The 17826-nt window shown below is 45.8% G+C and overlaps 1 protein-coding gene across 1 annotated transcript in view; it reads right to left on the minus strand.

Annotated features, from left to right (window-relative positions):
- Positions 1–17826, minus strand: part of EDC4 (enhancer of mRNA decapping 4) — a 33330-nt gene that overhangs the window by 13533 nt on the left and 1971 nt on the right. The window contains exons 2-18 of the mRNA XM_066557524.1: positions 15521–15677; positions 14627–14738; positions 13880–13979; positions 12170–12359; positions 11011–11158; positions 10401–10505; positions 9851–9960; positions 9241–9324; positions 8620–8715; positions 7557–7659; positions 6925–7105; positions 5637–5709; positions 5118–5209; positions 4272–4468; positions 3441–3529; positions 2536–2689; positions 966–1429 (exon numbers count right to left, since the gene is read on the minus strand). Coding sequence (XP_066413621.1) covers positions 966–1429; positions 2536–2689; positions 3441–3529; positions 4272–4468; positions 5118–5209; positions 5637–5709; positions 6925–7105; positions 7557–7659; positions 8620–8715; positions 9241–9324; positions 9851–9960; positions 10401–10505; positions 11011–11158; positions 12170–12359; positions 13880–13979; positions 14627–14738; positions 15521–15677 — 2455 coding nt within the window. The remainder of the gene's footprint in view (positions 1–965; positions 1430–2535; positions 2690–3440; positions 3530–4271; positions 4469–5117; positions 5210–5636; positions 5710–6924; positions 7106–7556; positions 7660–8619; positions 8716–9240; positions 9325–9850; positions 9961–10400; positions 10506–11010; positions 11159–12169; positions 12360–13879; positions 13980–14626; positions 14739–15520; positions 15678–17826) is intronic.

Here is a 17826-nt window from a genome sequence, read left to right on the forward strand (position 1 = left end):
TATTCTGATATAAGACATCCAGAAGAATTCAAAGACAGAGTGGGATTGAGGGGAGTTGCAAACTCCTACAAACATATTTTCTCAAGTTCATATTATGAGAAAAAGAAAAAATATTGTCTAGAAATACAGCCTTAATGCCCTCCCAGAGCCATCAGATGGGACTGTTTCCTGAAACAACATCCTCAGCTGTGGAGGCACAAGGTGAGGCCCTTCTTTGCAACTCTGATGAGTGAACAGTCCAGGATTACCTGAGGGACAACACTGACCCTCTCAGCTTTCCAGTCCTGCTGAAAAGGAAGGTGTTTGCAGGTTCACATGGTGCATGTAGCCCCAGCATAATTGAAATCTGGAGATGCCAGATGCCTCTTGCTGTTCTCATCCTACTACAGGACAGGGACACCCATTCTGTGATGAAACCCAGCACTGCTCCAGCATAATAGATTGCTCCTTCTAAGTAGCCTAAGTGCTGTTGCACCATCCTTCATTCCTGCTCCATTGCCATTTATTTTCTGACAGCTAAAGTACTTTATGTATTTGTAACACTAGCTGCATAGAGCCAGTCCTAGAAGAGAGACATACAAGCAAGCCTGACAGTTATTTGGTCAATTGATTCAACAAAAGCCTGCATCACCTGGGGCAGAATGTAGCTTGTACTGATTTGATTTCCAGAGCACAAAAAAAAAATTCTCAAGTCTCCATGTGAACATGAAGGCCAACAAAGTAGACATTTCACCTTCTTAACAGAGATCATTTATGTTGCAAAGGGTATCAGAAAGCAAAAGTGGTTAGAGGTGGCCTAAGAAGTTCAGGATACAGCACACAGGAAGGCCGACTCATCAGATCCTTCAAGGGAAGGAGGGATGGAGAACTGCTCTGGATTAATCACAATGTAACAGCTTTCCACCAAGCTGCCAACTTGGCAATGCAAACAAATTGCCCCCTGCCAGACAAACCCAAGGGATTACCTGTCTGCCATGCTGTTCCTGGTTTCCCGGGTTATGTCAGGAGCCGCCGGCCACGGCTGACTCACGACACTGTCAGAAGATGCGTTTTCCTGAGTTAAAGCAGTCTCCAGTAATGATGGAGCATTCAGTCTGTCCACCTCCACTGGAGGCATGTCCAAAGAGTGGTGGCTGTGCTCGGAGTTGTGGCGGTTCCTGGGAGACAGCAGGTGCAGGGCAGAGGCAGCTGAGGCCATGCTGTCTGCGTGGTGCCCGGGCTCCAGCCCCTCCCCGGGCAGCGCGGGCGCCGCCGCCGCGAAGCTGCGCTGCAGGGTCTCAGAAGCAATCTCTGGGATATCCTGGGACATGGCTGTGGAAGCAGAGGAAATGACGTCTGGGGAGCGCTCACGGGTGGGAGAAGCCTGGGGCACCACCAAGGGCTCCACTTCCTGCAGTTCCAGTGCTAGAGAGGAGTTTCCTGGTGCCACCTACAAACAGAAATCAAACAAGAGGCTTCAGGATAATGTGGAGACACTTCAAGAACCCCTGGTGCCTTACACTAACTGCCTCTGGAAACAGCCTGCTGTATCCTTTCCTCTTGTGATTCCTTGGCTCCCACTCTGTCAGATGGAAAACAGTCCCAGCACTTGTAGTGGACTCTCAGCTGGGCTAACAACACACTTAAGCCAATGCTAGTTTGAACTCACTTTCATAAGAAAATGTAACACTAATTCTACCTCCCTGCTCTGCTCTAGACTCCCTCCTCTTTGAAGGAGAACATTAGTTTTAACACTGAACATCTCCTGGATGGAAAACTTGTTTCAATTTCAAGCTTTGGTCATGATCTGTTCTACACAAAACCTGGAAATTAAAATTTAGGGATAGGCAATCACAATTTCAGACTCATCAGACCAACAAGCAGGAATAAGCCTTTCCAGGTAGCATTGTCTCTTAACAAAAAGGCTGACCACATCCAGCCACTGGGATGGTGACAGCACAAGCTACAGCTGTCTCTCCATTGCTGTATCTGTACTGCAGCTACATGCTGTTCTACATATGGACAAATTCCACCAACATGGCTGAGTAAAGTGGACTGCACATCTGTGCCAGCAGCTGTTTTACAAAGGGCACACACTGTCCCTGTTAACAATCAAATAAGTGTAATCCTAGAATCCTAGAAAGGTTCGGGTTGGAAAGGACCTTAAAGCTCATCTCCTTCCAACTCCACTGCCATGGACAGGGACACCTTGCACTAGACCAGGTTGCTCAAAGCCCCATCCAATCTGGCCTTGAACCCTTCCAGGGATGGGGAATCCACAACTTTCCTGGGAATTCTATGCCAGTGCCTTACCACCCTCTGAAAAAAGAATTTCCTCCTAACATCTAACATAAACCTCCCCTATTCTAGTTTAAAACCATTCTCCCATGCCCTATCCCTGTCTGCCCATGTAAAAAGTCACTCTTTAAAGCACTAAAAGGCCACTCTGCTCCTCAGACCTTTTTGTTCTCCAGGCTGAGCAATTTCAGCTTGTAGAGGCCCATAGAGAGGTTCCCTGGCCCATGAGAAGGAAGGGGGCAGCATTTGGAGCCTTACTGGAACAGGTGCCTTTGGTGTAAGCTTGTCAGGGAGGCCTGGGATAAGAACAGAGTGACTCCTAGGACTGGTCTGGAGACTGCTGCTGCTGCTGCTCAGCGTGAGGCTGGTGTCCAGCTGCATCTTGGGGCTCACAGTCAGGTCTTCTGAAGCTCTGCAGAAACAGACACCAGCAAATCAAGCAGCCCAAAGAAATGATTGATCTGTATCAAACACTCGAGGTGAGGAGATGGGGTACAACGGTCAGTGGAGGAGCCCTTGGTCCTTCCACCATGGTCAGCTACTCCCTGTCAATGAGCACCTGCATCTTCTAGTCCCCACAGAGCCCAGAGAGATACCAGGTAGAAACAACAAAAAAAGAAAAAAAAGGGGCATTGCAATCTTTTAGAATTCAAGGGGTCAGTGAGAGAAGGGATCAATTGTATCTCCAGTGGACACTGTTCAGAGTACAGGGAGAAACACGACACTATGAGATAGGTCTGTCTCTGTTTCCCAGACCCCAGAAGTGAAGTTCTCCCCTGTTATGCAGCCCAACCCACTGTCACACTGCAAGATTTTCCTACCAGTCCTAATTCTCTCCCTGTTGTTGGTGGCTGCAGAGTTCTCTTACCTGTAAACAATGGCCCTTTGGGAAAAGCATGGAGAGCAACAAAACTGAGCTGCAATAACAGAATCCCTATGAGGCACACATAAAACACTCTTGTTGGCCTCTAGATGACAACAGACACGTTCCAAGCTGCAATAGGGATGCAAACAGCTGCCTACACAGGGATGTTGGGACTCAGGCCAGTTTCTAACTCTGGGTAGAATCTCCTCTCCTGCAAGACATGCTACAGCTCTGTGCTATCCCAAAGGCCTGTGCCAGTTCAGCTGCAGATGCATTATTTAACTCATGTGCTGCTCACCTGGGCAGAGAGGCATCCGTGACAGAAGTGCTGCTCATGGCTGTGACTGCAGTCAGGGAACTGACACTGCTGCCTGGAGAGACAGCAATCTGCAAGGAAACAGCAGTCAGGATGGCACAGAGGCCAACAATACAACTCAGCCTGAGGAAGAAAGACTCCTAGAGAGTCTCTGGTGAAGAGGGAATAGAAAACACCCCCACAGGTTGGGTTGTTCTGCTAAGGTGCTCAGGTGCTGGTCAAAGGCAAATCTGAAAACATCCTCATCATATGGCTGCTTTTACTGGGGAACTGCTGTCCCCAAAGTGACCTCACCAGTGCAGAGGCAGAGGGTTTATGGCAGAAGGTGGGGTACTCCAGAGGGGTCTCACAAGTCTGAACAGTTCCAACAGTCCCCTGATCATTTCAGATCTGCATTCCCACAGGACCCCACCAGCAGGATGTGCAGAGGTGGCACATTTTCTTCCATTACATATGGAATCATATTACATTACATACAGATCAGATCATATCCCCAAACAACATGTGCAAACTAGTAAGAGCAGTCTCCCAGCTCAGATACAGTTATTTAGCAAACCCATATTTCTACAAAGCACACCTACAGCAGTGGTTTTGCAGTTAAATACAGCACTTACAACACAAGCTTAGGTCAGTTTAGCATTTCAGATGTGCCAACAGGTCTCTGCTCAGTCTGGCTACATGCAGAGTTTCCTGTGTGCTCTGCATTCAGCTAGCAGAGCTTATCACAGTCATTACAGCTCAAAAGGGTGTCCAAAAGTACCAAAATCCACCCCCACCCCTTGCATCACCATAACAGTGCTGCTCTCTGATTACCTGTTGAAGAGAAGTACTTGGTGTCATGAATGCATCTGGAGTCATCAGCTTGGGTTTGGCATCACTGGAGAGGGAGAGGAAATCTGCTGGCACGGGCAGATCCGCGATGCGCCGCAGGTCCGGCTGGGAGCCGTGCACAGACCCCTTCTCAGAGCCCAGCCCCTCTGTGCCCAGATCAGCCATGTGGTCTGGAAAGGCTTCCAGGGAAAGGTACAAATCAGTCTGGAACTTCCCTCCAAAACTAGAGCTCTAATTCCACTAAGTATAAACTTGTGCTGTTGCATGCCACGCTTGATTCCAAAAAGAACAAGCAAAAACCCTGCAAGATCCCAGTCAAAGCTTAGAGCAAAGCAAATCCTGTGTTATGCTTTCTCTTTGTATGCCAGACTGGATTTTATCAGGCTTTGATAATAAAATGTCCAAGCTTCCTTTCTTCCCTAAAAGCAAGGCCAGTTGAACTGCCACATCCCAGAATGGTGAATGAGCTGAAAGAGCTCATCACAAACAGCCCAGCCCCCTCTACTCCCACAGCTCTGCTGTCACTCTGATCTCTTCCACCTGACAAGAGACAAACTTCAAGTTTCTTTCACAAGTGCCAAATCACCCAGGAAGGTGAACTCAAGCATGCACAAAGCATTAGCACTCCTGGTCTAACACATCCCAAACTCCATACTCACAACCAGGGTCTAACCAGCTTCCTGCTCCACTGCTACTCCATATTTAGAACTCTTTATGCAATGACACCACTGCAGTACAAAGAGATACCCAAAACCACCTCCTGCTCTCCCCACCAATAACCTTTAAAGGCTCAGCAACACTGAAGACCAATTTAACACACATGCTCACCAAATTCTTCATGAGAGCCATGGGCAGGCATGGAAGCACTTGTGTCAGGGCTGTGAAGAGGCTGGAATCTAATCTGCACATCCTGTAGGGCCCTAGAAAGAAACAAGCAACTCTGATCAGCTTAAGAACCACCAGGAGAAGACTTAAGGCATCATTAAGGCTCAGAAGATTTCTCTTCACTGAACTAATTCCCTTGGAAAAGGCTTCAGTGTTTTCTTCCTGTCACAGAAGCAACAGAAGCTGATCCTCACTCAGCCGTGTCACCCAGTTCTGCCACCCAGGGTATCTGAGATGTTTCCCAGCACTTGAGTGTGAGCACAACTCTGAAATCACTCATGGCCATGGAAATACAAGCTTGTCACACCATTCAGGGATACCTCCTGGTAAGGCCATACACACCACAGCCAGAAATGTCTATGGGGCCAAGTAGCTTTTGTTTGAGCAAAAGAATTGAACTTAAATTTCTACAGGTCAGTGCAGTGTTAGGACAAACACAGACAGCTGCACACACATACTCACTTGGTGTGAACACAGAAGAGTTTTATCAGCACACCTGCTGCTGATTCAACAGCCCCAGAGCCCTGAGCACCTTCTGGAAGGGAGACAAAGGTAAAATATGAAGTTGCATGGAAACTATACACAGGATGAACTGACAGCAAAGAACCAGCATGATACAGATTCTCTTTATCAATGATCTGGATGAGGGAATCAAGAGCATTCTCAGTAAGTTTGCAGACAACTCCACAGAATCACAGAATACCCTGAGCTGGAAGGGACCCATGAGGATCATTGAGTCCAACACCTGGCCCTGCACAGAACACCCCAAGAATCACTGCATGTGCCTGGAAGAACTGTCCAAATGCTTCTTGAACTCAGACAGGCTCAGTGCTATAACCACTGTCCCAGGGCACCTGCTCCTGTGCCCAACCAGCCTCTGGATGAAAAACTTTTTCCTGATATCCAACAAAAACCTCCACTGACTCAGCTTTATGCCGTTTCCTTGAGTCCTGTCACTGGTCATGAGATTGAAAAGATCAGTGCCTGCCCCTTGTGAGGATGCTGGAAGACTGCAATGAGGTCTTCCCTCAGTCTCCTCCAGGCTGAACAGACCAAGTGACCTCAGCCACTCTCCATGCATCTTCCCCTTCACCATGCTCATGGCCCTCTTTTGGACACTCTCTAACAGCTTAGTGTCTTTTTTATAATGTGGTGCCCAAAACTGCACATGGGAGTCAAGGCTGCACCACTGCAGAGCAGAGCAAGACAATCCCCTCCCTTGATTGGCTGTGGATGCTGCACCACATTAGGCAGGAGTGTTGATGTGCTGGAAGAGAGGAAGGGCCTACAGAGGGGTCTGGACAGGCTGGATTGATGGGCTGAGGCCAGGTCCTGTGCTTGGGCCACAACAACCCCCTGCAGCACCATGGGCTGAGCAGAGTGGCTGCAAAGCTGCCCAGGGGGAAAGGGCCTGTGGGTGCTGGTTGAGAGCAGCTTAAAATGAGCCAGCATGTGCCAAGGTGGCCAAGATGGCCATTGGCATCCTGGCCTGTTTCAGCAACAGTGTGACCAGCAGGACAAGGGCAGTGACCAGGCCACACCTTGAATCCTTTGCTCCAATGCTTGACAGCCCAGCTTAAGCCTGGTGAAGAAATTTTTCCTAACACCCAATCTAAACCTCATTGCGTGCAACCTGAGGCTGTTTCCTCTTGTCTTGTTAGTTGGGAGAAGTGACCAGCCTTTCACAAGGAAGTCAGAACAAGCCAGGAAAGAAATCCTGACCACACAGCAGCCAAATTTTGTCACCTACCTACACTCAAGTTGTCAGTTTCTTCTTCTGCTGGGAGCACCTCGGTGTGCCGCAGCCGGCAGCGGCTCACGGCCTGGATGCCAAAGCTCAGCACTGGGTGGGTCAGGAGGAACTCTGAGATGGAGCTGAAGTAAGCCTTGCCCTCCTCTTGGTTCTGCATCAACTCCATCACATACAAGACCTGGAAATGGTAAATCAGAGCTTTCAGAGCAGACCATGCACATGTGTGGGGACTACAGAGCTGAGCATCCAAAACAGATTGGGAACAAGGGAAATAATGTGAGGAATAAAGCTTGGATCTTGAAATTTGAAATGGAACACTCAAGGGAACCACAAGCACCAGACTCTTAAGGGAGTTAATGTTGATCAAGAACTAAATCCTACCATGCCAGACACAAGTATCTCCAAATGAGAGCTTTACAAAGGGTGAGAAATAATCCTTAAGGCTCCTCAGCATTACTCATCTGAACTGCTGCCCTTTTTCATCAAACAGTGAAATTGCTGAGTCAACTTCTGCATTTTTATCTACTAACACGCAAATCCCAGACCTAGGCAGCACAACCAGTCACACAGAAAGCCAATTCTGCTTCAGCCACCATTTCCCACAGGCAGCAACAAAATGAACTACTTACTTTTCTCTGCACATCACTCAGTATCAGATACTCAGCTGAGAGGTCCAGGCAGACTTTCAGGCTGGGAAGAATATTCATGGAGCTGAAGATGTCAGGAGAAAAGCTACATGTACAAATAAGAGGGAGGGGGTGCAAGGTAGATTAGCCCAACCAGCATGACTGCTATGAAACTGCACTAATTACCAAAACTCCCACGGAACCTTAAGGAGTTTACAGCCCTATTACAGTGCAACCACCCACTAGAACAGAAACTCCTTTGCTGAAATCAATGCTGACATCAGCTAAGAAAGCAGCTGGGAGATGGCACGATAGGATCAAGTTATGGATTCTGAACATTGAAATGGAAGGTGACAGTCATTACTCATTGTGTTCCACATTCATAGGAGTACAAGAGTCAATGCTGCAGATTTAAAACCAAAAATCCACCAAATCAAAATAACCCTTCCACAAGTTTTGGACCTTCTGTAGTGTGAGGTGGAAAAAGCAGCACTCTATGTCATTTCTTCTCATTTAAAGAGGGAAAATCCAATGTGGCCTTAAACATGTGTGTGGTAAGAAAGGCCATGATCCACCAACAGAAAAATAAAATCAGGGAACCTAAGCTGAGTCAAGGGACGAATTAAAGCACAATTTCAATTTCTGGGCCTAGACAGCTCAACATTTAAGCCTTGGATAATTTCTTAAGCTCTATCAACATAGCAGCTTCTCAAAATTTAAACAGAAAAAGCACCAATAGGAAAAGATCCTAGATTGGTTATTGAATATCTAAAATTTCTAGAGAAGAAAACACTAAAGGTGTGCAGTTCTGCTGTGCAATCTCATGCTACAGCTATGTCTATGCTTTACAGAACAAGGCAAAGACAACAGATATTGGTAACACAAATAATAAAAGTATAAACTTCCCTGGCCTTGCCTAAGCTTGACCTGACAGTCTGACAGAGCTGAGAGCTTCCAACAACAGGCTGGAATGGCCAAGGAGTAGAATCCATGGGACATCAGGGATCACCTTTGCAAATTCAGTACCCTTAAATGCCAGCCTTCAGGGGCATCCAGGCACACGTACCGAACAGTCTGCAGACAGGTCCAGGACACCGTGCACCACATCTTCAGCTCTCTGTTCTGCTCGGCTCCTGTGATGAGAAACCTCCAGAAGGGAACTCTGCAGGCACAACAGATCCAAATTCTCTTAAAGAAGACTGATCCTTCCCAGAAAAGCTCCTCACAAGCTGCCCATGGCTGATTTTGCCCAACCATGGCTGAAAGTTCCCAGAAAATTTCTGCTCTGAGGCAGACTAGAAACCACTACACCTCTCAGAAACTTTAAGGCCACAACTGAAGAAACAACAACAATAAAAGCTATATTTTCAGCAACAGCAGTTGAAATTTGGAGGTCTAACAGGCCATTTAAGACTGACCATACCACACACCTGAAAGGACTCCTCAATTTAGAATTCTCATTACTTTCATGGAATTGGCACTATGATTAAGGTCACTTTAGGTTGTGCTTCAGAGTCTTATTTATTTCTCCATCACTAGAAAACTGACTATAAAGATGACAGGACTTGTTTCTGCTACAAAGCTAAAATTTTTAAGTATGTTTCAGTTACAAGGAACTTTCAAGGTAAGGCAGAGTTAGAAAACAATGCTGAACTTTAATATTTCAAGGACAGGATTGGGGACTTACTCTGGGTCTTGTTTTTTATGGTTGTCACAAAAGAGCAGGCAGGAAAGAGGTCTACCATCATGGGGTTTCCACTCATGAAGACACCTGGGAATAAATCAGAGAAAACATCCAAGTGTGAAGGGAGTGGTAAATGAGGAGAATGCTGAACACACAACTCCTTGTCCAGAAGCCACAAATGAACACTAGTGACTTGTAGCTCTCCTTATATAAAATAAGGAGATCACACAGACAAATATTGTTACCAACAAATAAATAAAATTCCATGTTGCCATTTAGTCTGGTGGCTTAACAAAAATACAATGCAAAAAGAAGTCAACATTGAGAAGAACAGCTCAGAGCAGCCTCCTGCATTTACACAGACAGTGCAAAAGAGTTTGACTACAGCTTGTGCAAAGCACAGAACTCCTGTTTCCAGACACAGCACTCTGCTTTTTCCATAAGCCTATGATATTCAGTGCTGCAATTTTTCAGCAACAAATTACAAACACTTATGCTGCATCCTTATAATCCTGAGAATGACCATCACAGATAATTCTGTATCAAGGAAATTCTCCCAGAGAAAATGCTGCTCTCTGTTCCAAGATCCTTCATTTCCCAATTCTCCAGTTACCTTGGCTCATCCTGTCCCTCAATATAGATCTGCCAGAATTTTACAAAACCATCATGGCTTGCTGTGGCCAACACAGTTCCATCTGGAGAAAGTGCTCCCTCGCTCAGGCACTACACAAAGGGGAGAAAAGAGACACAGAAAAGTAATTTTACAGCTTTTCTTACTTTACAAGAAGAAAAGGCTCTATCTTCAAGCAATAATTTGATTAACAATCTGATAGTAGAGAAAGCCAGAGTGATTTCTAACAGAAACTGGTAGCTTCTAATGTTAAACCTTTTAACCCTTCACAGAACAATTGACAGGCGCTCTCTTTCTTGGTAATAATAAACCATCACATTTTCCAGACAGCAAATTCAAGTACAAGAGATTCTGTTGCCACTGCTCTTACTCTTATTCATGTTATAAATAGAGCTCATTTTGATTTGGGCTCTTCTGGCTTTTACAATTATAATTACCCCACAAATGTTTTTTTTTACATCCAACTGTCCTAAGAACTGCAGCTCCTGAGACCCTATAACCCAAAGAAAACCCAAAGAACCCAAATTTGTACCGTGCTGTGGCCTTTCACCACAATGAAGCCTTCTTTGATATCAGGCACTTCCACCGGCCAGGAGCTGTTGTTGGTTCGGATGATGTCCAAGTCCCACACCTCTGCCTGGAAAACAAACATGCAGACACACAGGTTTATTTTTATAACCACTGGTTTGATCCAGAGAACTTCCTAGATCCTTATCTTATGGCCTGATACACCAGCCCAATGGAAGTGTGTGACATACACCTTCCCATTTCCACACAATTTGGCCATTCAGTGCTTTCCTGGCACTGTACATAACACAGGGAATTCCTCTTGGCATTTGGAGCTGCTGCCCACCAAGCCCCTCCTTTGGCTACTTGGCTCAGCCTGAACAGACAAGTGATGTCTCTGTTTCAAGTGGTCCTTGGCATTTGATGGTGAGCAGAAGTTCCCTTTCCATCCTCCTGAGGATGGCCCAGAAAATGATCTCTCCTGGGAAGAGAGGAACTCAACATCTTACAGAAGGATCCCCAACATGGCCTAGACAGGAGCCTTTACAACTTCATTGCAAACTCAGCTCTTTCCTCCATTAAATTCTCTCCTAATGATAAATGAGGGCAATGTTTCCAAAGCAGAGTTTCCTTACCCTGTCCTCATGCAGCAACGCCAGGGTCTGGCTGCCCTCCTCGCCGCTCTCCTCGTTGTCGTCGGGGATGAAGGGGCACCAGATGATTCTCCGGAAGGTGTTCAGGGGGGTGTTGTCAGGTCGCTTGATGTTAACCAAGATCTCCTCTCTGATCACCAGGGTTAAGAAATGCAACGTTCTGGCTCTGCTACTAATGCCCAGCAATAACCTGTTCAGGCTTGGTCTGCTGTTTTAATACTGTTCAACCTTAAGGGTTTTTGGGCCATTGATTGAAAAAGGAAGCAGGTAAAGGGATTCTGCTGAGAAAGCAGCCAACCTAGAGTTTCTTCACTGACAGAAGAGCTGCAGCTTACAAAAGTTTATAAGTTCTCACAATTTTCTCTTGCAGGCTGCAGTGACAGGATGAGCACAACAGGAGCACACAGCCACATCTGAATGTGCAATCCATCAGGCAGCTAATGATTATATGATTTGTTAGCATTGCAACACTACCAGAGAAAGACAGAAGAGCTACCACACTGCCCCCAGCTGAGTGCTCGAGTGCACCACCACAAATCAGGGCTTCAACAACTACCACCACCCTTGCTCCAGTTGCTTTTAAAATGATGGTGCACAATTAAAATTAAAAAGCTACACTCTGAGGTGACATACCTCACATGTTTCCCAGAAGCACTGAGCAATCACTCCTAGCAATTAAACGGAAAATATTCAGGGTAATGAACACTGAAAATAAATTTCAGGGCCACTAAAAGGATGACAGGTTTGGAAGGAAGATAGTGAGTGGATGGGATGTATTACATCCTCTTCCCTAGAGAAGTAACTGAGGAAAAGAGGTAGAATCAGACAAGACAAACCTCTGTCACACACTTGAGGTGACACTGTCCACACCCAAGGCCAGGTGCTACAGACTGACACTTCTCACTGTCTACTTTGCACTGAGGTGCTCCTAGAATTTCAAGCAATGAAATATCAAGTAATGATTGTGATGAATGCAAGTAAAAGTTGCCAGATTTGATACTCTGGAAGGGGCATAACTATCAATCTTTTCCCTGCAAGCTGCTATTCTGCAAAGGCTACAAAATCAAAGGGTAATGTTGGGGTTGCATTCACATCTAATCATTACACAGAGGCTGACAGGAGGTGTATTTGGACAAGATACTGGATTTTTTCTTTATCCATGGCCAGGCGCCAGACAAAAAGGTTGCCAGCCTCGTCCAGGCAGGCCAGCTGGTTGGAGTTGAGGTGAGCAAAGGCCAGGTCTGCCACACCTCCCGTGAATCCCTTCAGCAAGGTCCGCTCAGCAGTGCTGACACTCAACACCCGCACCATGGCAGAGCCATTGCTGGCAGCTGTGAGACACACAGAGGAAGAAGTCACCATTCATGTCTCTGGTTTCTCTGCATAATTCTCATAAACTCCCCATAACTCTCATAAACTTCTCATAATTCCCAGGATTATCCTCATTAAATGCTGCAATTAAATGCCAGGCCTAAACCTTCATCCTGAGCTTGCCACGCTTCCAAGGCTGACCTCCAGCGACAGTGAATTAATTTTGTTTGCAATTTAATTTTCAGTTAGTTTTAATTAAATTCAATTAAATTTTCAGTTTAATTTTTCATGGAGAAAAGGAGTCACTGAGAGGCAGATTTCTGTAAGGGGAACCAAAAGGCATGAGCACTCACCCTGCAAAAAGCCCTGCTTTTTGGCTTGCATGACTGAAAAGAAGATGCTTCAGAACATGAGCACACTAAGCAAAGTTTCCAGCTTCCCCTTTTCAGACAGACACACCAATCCCTACAAAGCAGGCACTCTTACAGAGATCATGGTGCTTTCACTTCCTGATGCCCACACCAGCCCTAGCAAACCACTCAGCTTCCCAGTGTTACTACATCCAAGCTTTTAAAATACTTTTAGAAGGGTGAGACATCCTTAAGCTACTCTAAAATAACCTCAGCCTGGAAAAAACACAAGAACAGAGTAGCAGGTTTCATAAAAGACCAGATAAACTGGTGTGAGAACTAAGAACAAAGAGACATAGACACTCTGTGCATCTATGAGAGCAGAAAGAGACACTGCAGATAACTAAGTCTTCATTTCATAGAACTCTTAAGGTTGGAAAACACCTTTAATATCATCAGGTCCAACCAGCACAACCCTCATGTTCACCACTAAACCATGTCCTCAAGTGCCATATCTACATGTTTTTTGAACACTTCCAGGAATGGTGACTTCACCACTTCCCTGGGCAGGGCAGTTCCAAGGTTTTAGAATCCATTCTATGAAAAAAAAAATAAATTCCGAATATCTAATTTAAACCTTCCCTGGCACAACTTGAGACTGTTTCCTCTCATCCTGCCACTTTCTTTCCCATATGCTGTGAAACAATCTTTCCCTGTGTTGTTGTGCTTTCCTCTCTCTATTGCACAAGGCACTGCATCTGCTCTTTGGATCCTCAAAACTCAGCCTTAAACTCAAGTCTAAATTTATGCAAGCAAATCCATCACAAACACTTATCTGCTCAAATTACCATGGGGCTGTTTCTGTGCTTGCTACAGAGCAGTTTGTTTGCTGCAGAAATATTTAGTTAAAGGAGGAATATGAACATCAGCTCTCCAGTAAAATGAATGTAGTCCTTCAACTTTTCCTACATCCCCACTGAGTCCTTCTCTTTTATTTCTAACTCTCCCACATAACAAACTCTTCTCTCCACCATTGCTTATATTCTCTCTACAACAGCACTCTGATCCTAGTATTGCAAGGTATGTTCCAGTCAGTGCCAGTTATGTTGTTCTGATGTAAACTCTGCCTTTCTTAATGATACACAGAGCAAAAAAATACAAATCACATCCAAGACAAGAAAGTAACTCACCTCTAATGGCATAAGCCAGGTAAGAGTTTGAGACAGCTATCAGATTGCCATAATAGTACTTCTGCTCCCAGTCATATCTAGCAACAGGCTGTATTTTCACCTGTTCAGGAGAAAGTAAACAAAACATGAGACAAGTCTGGAATTATCTTTTCCATCTTTGTGGTCCCTTAGTTCGCTGCATACTAAGGAACAAACTGCAACAGAAAATGGAAAAACACAAAATGGAAAATTAAGGAACAAAGTGGAAAAGGGCTGAGTGGATCAAGACCAGATGTCTCTCTCCTAATCATCAGCATTTGTTCTGAGCATGGCTTAGTTCTCTGCTCAGCACCAGCTCTAATTTCAGCATATTGGTTCTTGCAGCTCTGACCTGCTGGCCAGAGCTCTCAGCAGGACTGAAGCCAGCAAAACAGCCAGGGAAACCTTCCCTTCAGGGTGCAGGGAGGAAACAACCAGCAGAAAAATCATGTTTGTGGAGAAAGGACACTTTCTCAGGAACCTACAGCTTAGACCACGAACTTCTGAAATTGAGAAGATAACTTGGCCAGACTCTGGAATAACAGAAACAATCAATTACAAGATACTGCTCCAACTTTTTTCTCCTTGTTAAAAGTCTGTGACAAACTTCTACCTCATTACAAACTCCTATGACACAAGAAAGCAGATATTTATTTCTGTTTAAAAATATTCAAGCATGAGCTGATGTGACTAAAAAAGAGACAGACCATGCTTTCTCTTGCTCCTTACCTTGTTACTCCCTCTGGCCTTACTGGTGATGCTGGAATCACTGCTGGCCACTACCTCCACGTCTTTTGCTGATATCACTAAGCATGTGGAGCTGTCATCACCAGAAAGGCAGCTTTAAAAAAAAACAAAGGGAGAAAAAATCAGACAGGCCTCACAGGAACAGACTATTTAACAATTTATGTTAAATTCATAATTTTAATAGCAACACAGCAGGATCTGTGCATCTAAGAGCTTGAGTTGAACAAGTGAAGACAAAACTCCTCTCAGCTGAGTCTCCCTTCCCTGTGTGTCACAGGTTTGAGAGAGTTAAACACCTGCTTTGTTCAGCCTAAAAACCTTCAGTTCATTTCACTGGAGCACAGACCTACATTTGATTCACATCCCCAGCATTGGAAAGTGTGAAGAAACCAAAACCAACCAGCTGAACGTCATCAACAAAACAGTGCACACTGCTTGTGGTTCTCATGGCATCCTCTTTCAAAACCATGAGCAGAGAAGCCAAGCAGAAGCTACTTCCATGAGCTCTGCAACACCTCAGGTGTTGGGTCCCTGAAGGAGTCCTGCTGGACATCTACAGAGGAACCACAAGTTTCAACCAGAGCCCTCATGATTTACATTCACTCTGACCCGCAATTTTCACCATGGACAGTCCTGTTTCCCTTCTCAGAACAACTCTGCAGGTATTCTTCAGTTCCTGAGATGCAAGGATGGCAGACTCCATGCATCAGCCTCACAAAAGCTACAAAAGCTCTTACCAAGAGCACTGGCTCACAACTGCCACCTGAACTGAACACAAAACCCATTGTCAGACTCTCAGCATGCATATCCACACTCCGGAGAATCAAATTTGAGCTGTTTTCTGTTCACTCTCAGCATTTCTTTGGCAAAACTCACATGACTTGTTTCTCCTGCAGGGCTCCTAGGGAGATGCTGCGATGCACTGGCTTGGCCAGAGCAGCTCCATCTCCACTCCCAAGGGGGTCAGGCACCAGCAGCCCATTCAGGTCCCCGTTGTACGAATTCGACGGCCTCTGGCTCTCATTCACCGAACCTGAGGAAAAGCAACACCAGCTGTGCCCAACATGCATTTAAAATAAACAGCACTGTGTGAGATATACCACCCCCAGGTGCTTTTTGTCAACCTCTATTGGTCTGTCAGGTAGAATATGCTGAATTAATTGGGAGATGTGTTCTACAAAAAGGATGTGTAAGAGACCTCCCGTGTGATGACAAACTCACCTTCACACATCTGAGTGAAATAGTTCTTTTTCCTTCACAAGCAAATCAGAGAAACTCTAAAACGTATGTTTCAAGGAACTGAACCTGGCTCAAGGAGCAAATAGCTTTAGATCAGAAAGACTAAGCTGGTAATTCAGGTTTACTGAATCAAATGCCAGACCAAAAGGTTCTTGACAAGTCACTTCCAACCCTCAGGCCTGCAGAGAGACCTCTGAAGAGCAGTAGTGCAGGGATCAGCTGCAACATTTGGGGCTGGCTGGAAACAATACATTTGTAACCTTCCAAAACTGGCTTCTGACTGTGAGACCTCGAAGTCCAGGTGTTTAGGTAATTTTCCTAGGAAACTCTGCAGCTGTGCCTTTGGGATTCCCATATTTTTCCCTTGGTTGAACAATCACAGAGAAGTTTATAGCAGTCAAATTTTGTGTAAGGCAGCCATTTGTTCAGAGCCCCAGCTGTGCTTTGAAGTGTGTATGCCCTGACTTTGCACATCTGGCCTAGCACCAGGTGCTTGGTGGCTTCCATGCCTTCTGAAGGCTTTAGGAGGGGACAGACATAACAGGGGGTGAAGGAGACTTTCTTCACTAGCAAGGCAAATATTTGACAACCCCCACTGGACAGCAATGCTCCCCCACCTGCACCCCCACATCAGCACACCAAGGAAAAGCCGCCTGTGTCAGCGAATCCTGCTGGAAATTTTCACTGGTTTTGAAACCCGAAATTTCGTATACTGTTGCCAGGTAACAACTGCTGCTGAGCTCTTGCAAAATGGCTGCTCCCAGGACCAGAACTCCCCATCACTGGCAGATGTAGCAAACTTAAACATAACTGTGGGCAAGAGGCAAATCCTCCCAAAGTGAGACAACCTTTCTGCTACTGAATAGGCTTCAATACATCAGGGTGAGTGCTGCTGCCTAAAACACAACTGAAATTATTCATTTGCCAGAAGGGCATTTCAAACTCTCCTGTTTATGAAGATTCATTATGGACACAGAAATGTGCAGTGACAGGGTACCCCAATGCAGGGACAATTTGGGCACCCACCTCAGTGTAGAAAAAGCAGCAGCACTCACACAGCACAAGGAAATTCAAGCAAGGGAATGTGATCCAGCACCTCCCACTGGTGCTGTGCTTGCTGTCACAGGATTAAGATGTGCCCCTTATTCCTACAGCATATGGTAGGTGCTTGTCCAGTTGCAGCTACTTCCACTGACAGCACTTGATCCTTTGTGACCAAAGGCAGGAAAATATTCCCTACAGAAAAAGCATCCAGTCTCCCAGAGAAAGATGATATGTGCTTTGCCCTTTTGCAGCCACAGCAAAGTCTCATGTAAGTACTGCTGCTCTTTTATACACAGCAGCACAGTGATTTTTGCTCCATGGGAAAAAGGAAGGAGGAAACACTCCCCAGAGGCTGATGGGCCCAACAACAGCACACCTAGGCTCAGGAAGGGGCATAGCTCAGTCTGTGTTAGTGAAACCCAGACAAACACAGATGCTGTCCGTGCACAGTCCTGGAGGCATAAAAGAAGGGAAGAGGCTCTATTAGTAAGAACATGAACTAAACCAAAAGGTTAAGCCAGACTGGTAGATCGAGGTCTCAAAGGGAAAGAAGGGTGTTTGTGTTCATTACTTTTTCAAAGAGCAGGAGCAGTCAGAGCTGAGACTGAACTCTTCCTGCTCCCACCATCAGCTGCACCAGGAGATGCCAGCCTGTACTGAACACTGCCCTGACACACCACGAGCAGGGTGAGCCCACGTAACACCTGCTTAGCAGCAGAGAGCTCTGCATGGATGGAAGGATCCTGCCCACCACCAGCAGGGATGCTCCTCCTCAGCACAGTGGCACTGACAGCCTGTCCCCACATCCCAGCAGGCAGGTCCATGCTTTGGCAACAGCTACTGAAGCATTGGATGAAGTTTGCCAAAACAGGGAGAAACTGTGTCAAGAGAGACAGACT

This window comes from Molothrus aeneus, chromosome 11 (assembly GCF_037042795.1).
Source record: "Molothrus aeneus isolate 106 chromosome 11, BPBGC_Maene_1.0, whole genome shotgun sequence".
NCBI lineage: Eukaryota > Metazoa > Chordata > Aves > Passeriformes > Icteridae > Molothrus > Molothrus aeneus.